The 12,210-nt window shown below is 49.3% G+C and overlaps 1 protein-coding gene across 2 annotated transcripts in view; it reads right to left on the bottom strand.

The window, feature by feature from the left end:
• foxp4 (forkhead box P4) overlaps positions 1-12,210 on the bottom strand; it is a 447,909-nt gene that overhangs the window by 67,159 nt on the left and 368,540 nt on the right. For both annotated transcript variants that reach the window (XM_078241974.1, XM_078241973.1), the window contains exons 14-15: positions 9,338-9,459; positions 5,842-5,911 (exon numbers count right to left, since the gene is read on the bottom strand). In XM_078241974.1, the coding sequence (XP_078098100.1) occupies positions 5,842-5,911; positions 9,338-9,459 (192 nt within the window). The remainder of the gene's footprint in view (positions 1-5,841; positions 5,912-9,337; positions 9,460-12,210) is intronic.

Here is a 12,210-nt window from a genome sequence, read left to right as displayed (position 1 = left end):
GGGTACGGTGCAGAATGAAGTGGGTATGGAGCAGAATGAAGTGGGTACGATGCAGAATGAAGTGGGTACAGTGCAGAATAAAGTGGGTACGGAGCAGAATGAAGTGGGTACGGTGCAGAATGAAGTGGGTATGGAGCAGAATGAAGTGGGTACGATGCAGAATGAAGTGGGTACAGTGCAGAATAAAGTGGGTACGGAGCAGAATGAAGTGGGTACGGTGCAGAATGAAGTGGGTATGGTGCAGAATGAAGTGGGTACCGAGCAGAATGAAGTGGGTACGGAGCAGAATGAAGTGGGTATGGAGCATGAATGAAGTGGGTACAGTGCAGAATGAAGTGGGTACTGAGCAGAATGAAGTGGGAATGGAGCAGAATGAAGTTGCTACGGTGCAGAATGAAGTGGGTACGGAGCAGAATGAAGTGGGTACAGTGCAGAATGAAGTGGGTACCGAGCAGAATGAAGTGGGTACGGAGCAGAATGAAGAAGGTACGGAGCAGAATGAAGTGGGTACGGAGAAGAATGAAGAAGGTACGGAGCAGAATGAAATGGGTATGGAGCAGAATGAAGTGGGTATGGTGCAGAATGAAGTGGGTACGGAGCAGAATGAAGTGGGTACGGAGCAGAATGAAGTGGGTATGGAGCAGAATGAAGTGGGTACGGAGCAGAATGAAGTGGGTACGGAGCAGAATGAAGTGGGTACGGAGCAGAATGAAGTGGGTACGGAGCAGAATGAAGTGGGTACGGAGCAGAATGAAGTGGGTACGGAGCAGAATGAAGAAGGTACGGAGCAGAATGAAGTGGGTATGGTGCAGAATGACGTGGGTACAGAGCAGAATGAAGTGGGTACAGTGCAGAATGAAGTGGGTATGGAGCAGAATGAAGTGGGAATGGAGCAGAATGAAGTGGGTACGGAGCAGAATGAAATGGGTACGGAGCAGAAAGAAGTGGGTACGATGCAGAATGAAGTGGGTACAGAGCAGAATGAAGTGGGTACAGAGCAGAATGAAGTGGGTAAGGAGCAGAATGAAGTAGGTACAGAGCAGAATGAAGTGGGTACGGAGCAGAAAGAAGTGGGTACGATGCAGAATGAAGTGGGTACAGAGCAGAATGAAGTGGGTATGGAGCAGTATGAAGTGGGTACGGAGCAGAATGAAGTGGGTATGGAGCAGAATGAAGTGGGTATGGAGCAGAATGAAGTGGGTACGGTGCAGAATGAAGTGGGTACGGAGCAGAATGAAATGGGCATGGAGCAGAATGAAGTGGGTATGGAGCAGAATGAAGTGGGTACGGAGCAGAATGAAGTGGGTACGGAGCAGAATGAAATGGGAACGGAGCAGAATGAAGTGGGTATGGAGCAGAATGAAGTGGGTGCAGAGCAGAAGGAAGTGGGTATGGAGCAGAATGAAGTGGGTGCAGAGCAGAAGGAAGTGGGTATGGAGCAGAATGATGTGGGTATGGAGCAGAATGAAGTGGGTATGGAGCAGAATGAAGTGGGTGCAGAGCAGAAGGAAGTGGGTATGGAGCAGAATGATGTGGGTATGGAGCAGAATGAAGTGGGTGCAGAGCAGAAGGAAGTGGGTATGGAGCAGAATGATGTGGGTATGGAGCAGAATGAAGTGGGTACGGAGCAGAATGAAGCGGGTACGATGCAGAATGAAGTGGGTACGGAGCAGAATGAAGTGGGTATGGAGCAGAATGAAGTGGGTGCAGAGCAGAAGGAAGTGGGTATGGAGCAGAATGATGTGGGTATGGAGCAGAATGAAGTGGGTACGGAGCAGAATGAAGCGGGTACGATGCAGAATGAAGTGGGTACGGAGCAGAATGAAGTGGGTGCAGAGCAGAATGAAGTGGGTGCAGAGCAGAATGAAGTGGGTACGGAGCAGAATGAAGTGGGTATGGAGCAGAATGAAGTGGGTGCAGAGCAGAATGAAGTGGGTATGGAGCAGAATGAAGTGGGTATGGAGCAGAATGAAGTGGGTACGATGCAGAATGAAGCGGGTACGATGCAGAATGAAGTGGGTACGGTGCAGAATGAAGTGGGTACGGTGCAGAATGAAGTGGGTACGATGCAGAATGAAGTGGGTATGGAGCAGAATGAAGTGGGTACGATGCAGAATGAAGCGGGTACGATGCAGAATGAAGTGGGTACGGTGCAGAATGAAGTGGGTACGGAGCAGAATGAAGTGGGTACGGAGCAGAATGAAGTGGGTACGGAGCAGAATGAAGTGGGTACGGAGCAGAATGAAGTGGGTAAGGAGCAGAATGAAGTGGGTACGGAGCAGAATGAAGTGGGTATGGAGCAGAATGAAGTGGGTGCGGAGCAGAATGAAGTGGGTACGGAGCTGAATGAAGTGGGTACGGAGCAGAATGAAGTGGGTACGGAGCAGAATGAAGTGGGTACGGAGCAGAATGAAGTGGGATTGGAGCAGAATGAAGTGGGTACGGAGCAGAATGAAGTGGGAATGGAGCAGAATGAAGTGGGATTGGAGCAGAATGAAGTGGGAATGGAGCAGAATGAAGTGGGATTGGAGCAGAATGAAGTGGGTACGGAGCAGAATGAAGTGGGTACAGTGCAGAATGAAGTGAGTACGGAGCAGAATGAAGTGGGTATGGAGCAGAATGAAGTGGGTACGGAGCAGAATGAAGTGGGTACGGAGCAGAATGAAGTGGGTACGGAGCAGAATGAAGTGGGTACGGAGCAGAATGAAGTGGGTACGGAGCAGAATGAAGTGGGATTGGAGCAGAATGAAGTGGGTACGGAGTAGAATGAAGCGGTTATGGAGCAGAATGAAGCGATTATGGAGCAGAATGAAATGGCCAGGACAGAAAATGCCAAGAAAAATGACAATGGTTTGGTTAAAGAAACTGGCTGAGGAACCCAACAAGGGATCTCAATCATATACTTTAACTCTGTCCAACTCAACACGGTGTCACCTCTCGAAATGGCCTCATTGTTCAATTGCAAGTCTGTTAAAATGGAGGTGGACACAGGAGCTTTGGCCCCTGTCAGGAGAGCCAGCATTCTTCTGAAATGCCTCCGGAAAGATCTGCAACCCTTGGGGTTGAGTAATTCCGAAGCCACCTTGTCTCTGTAACCAGGAGAGACGGTGAAGACAGTAAGGTCAGTTACAGTAACAGAGTCCGACAGAAACCAAACAGCCCGGTTGCCTGTTCCCGTGACTGCGGGTTACAGACCTTCTCTGATGGGCTGAGATTGGCTGGAGATATTGAATATTCAGGATGGAGGTTTTTAGGAACTCCTGTGTAGATACTTGGACATTTTCCAGAAGGAACTGGAATGAATAAAAGGGGCTAAAGCCAACATTTATTTGAAGCCAAAGCAATGTTAACACTTGCTCGGGTCTGCCCAGTGCCTTATGCATTTCATCGTAAAGTAAATGTGGAGTTAGGAAGATTGGAAGATTTGGGTGTCATAAAACCTGTCATTTACTGAATGGGCTGTGGCTATAGTCCCCACTTTGAAACCAGATTACACTGCAAGAATCTGTGGGAATTATAAATGAGCACAATCATAGTATCTCAACAGTGCAGAAGGAGGCCATTCAGCCCATTGAGTCTGCACTACACTCCAAAGAGCATCCTACCAAGGCCCACATCCCAACTCATTCATTTACTATGGCTGATCCACCTAACCTACACATCGGGGGACACTCCTAACCCCATAACTCCTGAGTCCATGTGTGATTGAAAACAAAAGGAACATCATTAAACATAGGCATGAGGACACAATAAACACATCAGGGACATGCTTCTTTAGAACTATTTAGGACCTCTCCTAAGTTTGCCCTGTGTTCCTCAGGGGACGCTCCAGTAATGAGGAAGTTATCCAGGTACACCATTATGTTAGCAATGCTCTGTAATGAACTTTCCATTGTACGCTGGAAAATGACACAGGCCGATGAGATTCCGAAGGGTAAATGAGTGCACTGATATAGATAACCCTTTGTGGGTGTTGATCGTAACTAACCGCTGTGAGTCTTCATCCAACTGCTAGGTGTGACTGAGAGCTAACTTGGTGTACATAAGGCCCCCTGCTAATTTTGCACAGACTTCCTCAATTGTCAGAATGGGGTACCTATCTATCCGACTGCCTCAATTTTCAGGCATAGTAATGGCACGGTGGCACAGTGGTTAGCACTGCTGCCTCACAGCGTCAGGGACCCGGGTTCAATTCCAGCCTTCGGTGACTGTCTGTATGACTGTCTGTGTGGAGTTTGCACGTTTTCCCCATGTCTGTGTGAGTTTTTCCGGGTGCTCCAGTTTTCTCCTACAGTCCAAAGATGTGCGGGTTAGGTTGGATTGGCCATGCTAAATTGCCACTTAGTGTCAGGGGGACGAGCAGGGTAAATACGTGGGGTCATGGGGATTGGGTCGGATTGTTGTCAGTGCAGGCTTGATGGGCTGAATGGCCTCCTTCTGAACTGTAGGGATGCTATGATTTTATGTTATATTAATAATCAGTGTTGACGCCACAACGAGTTGCCTTTATTACATCCACCTGTACCTATTCATGGACTGTTAGAGGGAGTAGAATCCAGGTTGTGTTACACAGGCAAGGAGAGAGCAAGGTGCAGAGGGAAAATAATTGGCGGCGATTCTCCCAGCGCAATAGGCTGGGAGACATCAGCGGAGGCTGTTTTGCGGGCACCCCACTGGGCACCACGGCCTCTGCACGTCTCTGGCTCCAAGCTTTTTGGAGTCATCAGCTGATTTAAATATTGAAATTGGAATTTGAATGTCATTAACTGCCTGGAACTGAAGTCTCTGGATCCGTGAACCTCTACCCCCTCTCCCCCCCTCCCCCCAACGCCCCAACTCCCAAACCCCCATCGCCAGGAATGGTTCACTCCAACAAGGTTTACTCTTGTTCCCTACTCACTGGGATCAGGCGGCCGAACCCGCTAGAGGTAACAGAGGCCATGGAGCCTTCCCCCCTCAGGAGGTCAGGGGCAAGGGGAGTGCCCCCTGGGCAATGCCAGCCTGGCAGTGTCAGCCTGGCCCCCTGGACTGCCCAAGGGGCAAACTGACAATACCCAATGGGCACCTTGGCACTGCCCACCGGACATCAGGCAATACCAAAGTGGGAGACAAGGCCAGAGGGGATGGGGCCTATGGTGGGGCAATGGGTGGAGGTGGGGGTTCCGCTGCCAATCTGCATTGGGATCGTTGGCAGACGGAGGGAAAGGGGAGATTGGGCCTTGCCATCCAGGAAGGGGAGAGGGATTGGGGAGATTGGGGCTGGCTGGGAGGGGGTGGGGGGAGACATCACGGCTGACCCGGAGAGGTCCGGGAGGCCAGTGATCGGGAGTGGGGGCAGGGGCTGTCGGAGGGCCAGTGACATGGGGGTCACGGGGTTGGCCAGTGATTGAGCTGGCCAGTGATTGGGAGACCAGCAGTGTGGGGCCATTGCGTATGCGCCAATCTCGGTGCTGAGCGATTGGCGCTATGCTGCCGGCCTTTCCAGTGGGAATAGGCCCTGCCCACTGATTTTCAGAGTGAATCCCACTGGGGCACTCTGCAGTACACGAGGGTGGGAGATTCAATTTGAAAATCCCACAAAAAAAATTGGCGGGATTTACTCCAGTTTTCACACAAATTCGGCAGTTGGAGTTTTTTTGGGGGAGAATCACTCCCACTGTCTTTTAAAAAGCAAAAGTGAAAGAAATGGTTCAGTCACAACTGAGATACTTCCGAAGTGAATCTGTGGCAATGGTTAACATCGTAAGGAAATTTCTGTACAGCGACAGAGGGTCTTAGTGTTTTCTCAAACCACTCATTGGGAATTCATTCAAAATATGTCAGAAACGTTGTCAGACTAACCTGGTAGCTCGAGTTAAGTGCTCCTCCATATCCGAGTCCTGTAATAACATTCTTCACTAAAGTTGGACTTCTGAAAGGAAACATATTTTTCAGCAAAGGCAAAGAATGAAATTAGATTAGCCCTCGGTGATCTCCAGCGGCCAACCACCTCCCCCACGGACATCGTCCCACCCCCTCTGCCAATCGCTCCCTATGCCGATCCCCCCCACTCGCCCACCAACCATCACCGACCCCTGTCTGCAGAGTTCATCCCCGCCAATCACCACTTTTTGCGTACCCCCCCTCACCGACAACCCCTCCTGCCATTCATCCCTCCTACAGAGCTCCCCCCGTCTCCCTCCATCGTTACCCCACCCAGGACCCACCCCCCTCAGGCCCTACCCCCTTGGCACTTCCCTGGTGCCGGGTGGGCACTGCCAGGCTGGCACTGCCCCATGGGCATTGTCCTGTCATATCCATGGCCACTCAGGGGATTCAATGGCCTCCGAACCCCCGGCGAGGCCAACACGTCTGGTCTCCGTTGGTGGAGATGGGCAGAGCCTCGACCGGTGAGGTGCGAGGGTAAGTGAGCCCGGCCAATAGAAGTATGTCATTAATATTTGTTATCAAATCTGCTTTGTGATTTTTATTAATGACTTAGAGGAGGGGGCTGAAGGGTGGATCAGTAAATTTGCTGATGACACCAAGATTGGTGGAGTAGTGGATGAGGTGGAGGGCTGTTGTAGGCTGCAAAGAGACATAGATAGGATGCAAAGCTGGGCTGAAAAATGGCAGATGGAGCTTAACCCTGATAAGTGCGAGGTGATTCATTTTGGAAGGACAAATTTGAATGCGGATTGCAGGGTCAACGGTAGGGTTCTGACGAATGTGGAGGAACAGAGAGGTCTTGGGGTTCATACCCACAGATCTCTGAAGGTTGCCACTCAAGTGGATAGAGCCGTGAAGAAGGCCAAAAGTGTGTTAGCGTTTATTAACAGGGGGTTTGAGTTTAAGAGTCGTGGGGTTATGCTGCAACTGTACAGGACCTTGGTGAGACCACATTTGGAATATTGTGTGCAGTTCTGGTCACCTCACTATAAGAAGGATGTGGAAGCGTTGGAGAGAGTGCAAAGGAGATTTACCAGGATGCTGCCTGGTTTGGAGGGTAGGTCTTATGAGGGAAGGTTGAGGGAGCTAGGGCTTTTCTCTTTAGAGCGGAGGAGGATGAGAGGCGATTTAATAGAGGTTTATAAGATGATGAGGGGTATAGATAGAGTGGACGTTCAGAGACTATTTCCTCGGGTGGATGTAGCTGTTACTAGGGGGCATAACTATAAGGTTCGTGGAGGGAGATATAGGAAGGATGTCCGAGGTAGGTTCTTTACTCAGAGAGTGGTTGGGATGTGGAATGGACTGCCTGCTGTGATAGTGGAGTCGGACACTTTAGGAACTTTCAAGCGGTTAGTGGATAGGCACATGGAGCACACCAGGATGATAGGGAGTGGGATAGCTTGATCTTGGTTTCGGACAAAGCTCGGCACAACATCGAGGGCTGAAGTGCCTGTACTGTGCTGTACTGTTCTATGTTCTATTTATTTTCATTAATATTAATATTTTTATTTTCTCTGGAGCGTAGGAGGCTGAGGGGTGATCTTATAGAGGTCTATAAAATAATGAGGGGCATAGATCAGCTCGATAGTCAATATCTTTTCCCAAAGGTAGGGGAGTCTAAAACTAGAGGATATAGGTTTAAGGTGAGAGGAGAGAGATACAAAAGGGTCCAGAGGGGCAATTTTTTCACACAGAGGTGGTGGGTGTCTGGAACAAGCTGCCAGAGCTAGTAGTAGAGGCGGGTACAATTTTATCTTTTAAAAAGCATTTAGATAGTTACATGGGTATGATGGGTATAGAGGGATATGGGCCAAATGTGGGCAATTGGGATTAGCTTAGGGGTTTTTTTTAAAAAAAGGGCGGCATGGACAAGTTGGGCTGAAGGGCCTGTTTCCATGCTGTAAACCTCTATGACTCTATGATTTATATCAGTTTTATGCTCTCTCTGGGCACAAAGCTGATTTCACTGGCAATCATGATGTGGAGATGCCGGCGTTGGACTGGGGTAAGCACAGTAAGAAGTCTCACAACACCAGGTTAAAATCCAACAGGTTTATTTGGTAGCAAATACCATTAGGTTTCGGAGCAGAGCTCCTTCGTCAGATGGAGTGGTCTCTGTTCTCAAACAGGGCACAGACACAGAAATCAAATTACAGAATACTGATTAGAATGCAAATCTCTACAGCCAGCCAGGTCTTAAATGTACAGACAATGTGGGTGGAGGGAGCATTCAACACAGGTTAAAGAGATGTGTATTGTCTCCAGATAGAACAGCTGGTGAAATTCTACAAGCCCAGGAGGCAAGCTGTGGGGGTTACTGATAATGTGACATAAATCCAACATCCCGGTTTAGGCCGTCCTCATGTGTGCGGAACTTGGCTATCAGTTTCTGCTCAGCAACTCTGCGCTGTCGTGTGTCGTGAAGGCCGCCTTGGAGAACGCTTACCTGAAGATCCAAGGCTGAATGCCCGTGACTGCTGAAGTGCTCCCCCACAGGAAGAGAACAGTCTTGCCTGGTGATTGTCGAGCGGTGTTCATTCATCCGTTGTTGTAGCGTCTGCATGGTTTCCCCAATGTACCACATCTCTTTAACCTGTGTTGAATGCTCCCTCCACCCACATTGTCTGTACATTTAAGACCTGGCTGGCTGTAGAGATTTGCATTCTAATCAGTATTCTGTAATTTGATTTCTGTGTCTGTGCCCTGTTTGAGAACAGATATCCACTCCATCTGACGAAGGAGCTCTGCTCCGAAAGCTTATGGTATTTGCTACCAAATAAACCTGTTGGACGTTAACCTGGTGTTGTGAGACTTCTTACTTCACTGGCAAAACAGGGCTGGTACGATCGGGGGGAGGTGAGAAGCCTGCCGGATCTTACCACCTCGCCTCGCCAGGTGGGATGAGGTCGTAAAATCATGCCCAAGGTGTCATCATACAGAATCAGAGAGAAATCTCTCACTCTTCCAAACCCTCAAAATTACCCCCGAGAAATGCAGAGCTGGGCCACACATCTGACACAGAAATGTCGAGAACATTTCTAAATTGTTACAGGATAAAACAGGACAAGGGAGTGATGTGTACCTTTCAATGCCAATCCACTCAACCCAACTGGGAGACCAATGTGTTCCAACTGTGATTTTGGGTTACGAGCCTCGAATTGGAACCTTACCTTTCTATCTCTCTGCCCGATGCTGAAGATCCGATGGTTCCCTCCTGAGCATTGGTCCTCAGCATATTCTATTCTAACCTGACCTTGGTCTACCTCCCTTGGGTAGATCAACACAACCAATCCGCTGTCTTCCCGTGCATGCTGGGATGGGGAATCTGGCGGGAATGAGGGGTGTATTCAGAAATGTCAAACAGTGCCGGTGAGGATAGCACCAGGACGTTAGAACCAAACTTTACCCTGTCATCTTTGGTGGTCTTCGCTTTTGGTATTCTACTTCATCCACTGTCCAAACCGCCCCTTTCACATTCTCCACTCGCACAAAACACTTGTGAAGACTGAGGTTGTGACGAACGGCGTTCTGTAAGGTACAGGGGACAAGGACAGGCATAGACATGAGAGATTTACTCAGAGTCACAGAAAGCACAGTCACATTCCGCAGAAATGATCTCCTACCATCTCACACAATCAGAGAGATGACAGTGGACCATTCAGCCCATTCATCCCCTCCTATGAGAACCACAACCCTGTTCTCTCACTGTGATAGTTGATCCCTCACACCTGATGCGCCAGTCTAAGCAATCCCAGATGTTGATCACATTTCCATGCAATGAAACTGGGGGAAAATGAAACCCCTGACAGTGCGGCACTCCCTCAGTACTGACCCTCTGACAGTGCGACACTCCCTCAGCACTGACCCTCTGACAGTGCGGCACTCCCTCAGCACTGATCCTCTGACAGTGCAGCACTCCCTCAGTACTGACCCTCTGACAGTGCGGCACTCCCTCAGTACTGACCCTCTGACAGTGCGGCACTCCCTCAGTACTGACCCTCTGACAGTGCGGCACTCCCTCAGCACTGACCCTCTGACAGTGCAGCACTCCCTCAGTACTGACCCTCTGACAGTGCGGCACTCCCTCAGTACTGACCCTCTGACAGTGCGGCACTCCCTCAGCACTGACCCTCTGACAGTGCAGCACTCCCTCAGTACTGACCCTCTGACAGTGCGACACTCTCTCAGTACTGACCCTCTGACAGTGTGGCATTCCCTCAGCACTGACCCTCTGACAGTGCGACACTCTCTCAGTACTGACCCTCTGACAGTGCAGCATTCCCTGTGATGTGAATAAAGGATAAAAATGGTTGAAAGAAAAATCACACAGAACTCAGCAATAAAGGTCACAACATGGAACTGGAGAAGGGGCAAGGATGTCCCATTGTAATGGATACTTTCAGTTTGTGATCAGTGAGGGATCTGCTCGTCTCAGGGTAAGACACAACCCTCTGTTAAGGCAAACTGACACAAACACATAGACACACAAAGGGAGGAATTTTCCCATCCTGCCGACCACAGGGATTGTAACGGGCTGAGTGGACCGTGCAAAGGTTCCTCGACCTCGGGTGGGAATTTCCAGCCTTGAGGCAAGCGTGGCTGGAAAATCCCACCTAAATACACACACTCACACACACTCACAAACAACATATACACACACACACACTCTCTCTCACACTCTCACGTACGCACACACACACACAAACCCAATCATACACACACACACACTCTCACATACACTCACAAACACACAAACTCACACTCACAAACAACATATACACACACACACTCTCTCTCACACTCTCACGTACACACACACAAACCCAATCATACACACACACTCTCACATACACTCACAAACACACAAACTCACACACACAAACAACATATACACACACACACAAATACCTACACACAAACTCACACACACACACAAACAAATACACATACACCCACCCTCTCACACATACTCACACAAATACCTGTGCACAAACTCACACACACAAACATACACACACGCACACACACACAAATACCTGCACACAAACACATACACCCACCCTCTTACACACACACACACAGAATTAACTCACACACACACCATACACACACATATGTGCACACCCGTGTGTGCACACACCCTCGCACTCACGTGCACACATGCACACGAAAGCAGATGCATTGCTGTAAATTTTCATTTGAATTCTGCGTGTCCTTCAACAAGCCTCAGGAATAATTAGCATGCTGAAAACCAGTCACATTTTGAATAAATACTTTTAAAAGCTTATCTGGAGTGCCATCAATAAAATTAAATAGGAGACAATGAAGGCAGGTTGACAGGGAGGTGCGATTGTACTGAAAACGTTGTTAAAAAAGGAGCAGCGCGTCTGAATGGAAGCTATATTTTTCAAAGTCAGTAAAACTGGGTATTCATTCACACCTCGTTATCCCAGATCATAACACAAATCATTTCTTTAACCCAAGCTCGTCAATGCTGCCTTTACAATTTCATGTAGATTTCTTCATGTTTTGGATTCTGTGTGAGGTAATTTACTTTGCTGAGATTACATTTACCATCACATCTCACCACAAGAGAAAAAAATCCAACAAGAATATTTCCACAAATCGAAGCTGCAATTGTGTGAAGGCCAGTCACCAAGGAAGTAGATTTAATTTATGATACATGAAGCCTTTTGAAAAGACTGACAAGTAACTAGCGAGGGAAGAAAGAACTGTCGGTCTGCGTCAGTGCCTCTGAGTCAGGAGATCATCGAGTTTGCATTTCACTCCAGTGTCTGGGCCCACAATCCAGGCTGACAGTGCCAGCACTGAGCGAGTGCCGCTCTGTCAAAGGCTCAGTACTGAAGGAGTGCCACACTGTCAGAGGGCCAGCACTGAGGGAGTGCTGCACTGTCAGAGGGTCAGTACTGAGCGAGTGCCGCTCTGTCAGAGGCTCAGTACTGAAGGAGTGCCGCACTGTCAGAGGGCCAGCACTGAGGGAGTGCCGCACTGTCAGAGGGCCAGCACTGAGGGAGTGCTGCACTGTCAGAGGGTCAGTACTGAGGGAGTGCCGCACTGTCAGAGGATCGGTACTGAGGGAGTGCCGCACTGTCAGAGGGCCAGCACTGAGGGAGTGCTGCACTGTCAGAGGGTCAGTACAGGGGGAGTGGTGCACTTTCAGAGGGTCAGTACTGAGGGAGTGCTGCACTGTCAGAGGGTCAGTACAGAGGGAGTGCTGCACTGTCAGAGGGTCAGTACTGAGGGAGTGCCGCACTGTCA

This window comes from Mustelus asterias, chromosome 25 (genome assembly GCF_964213995.1).
Source record: "Mustelus asterias chromosome 25, sMusAst1.hap1.1, whole genome shotgun sequence".
NCBI lineage: Eukaryota > Metazoa > Chordata > Chondrichthyes > Carcharhiniformes > Triakidae > Mustelus > Mustelus asterias.
The sequence above is the reverse complement of the archived record's forward strand: the minus strand, read 5'-3'. Positions and strand labels throughout refer to the sequence as shown.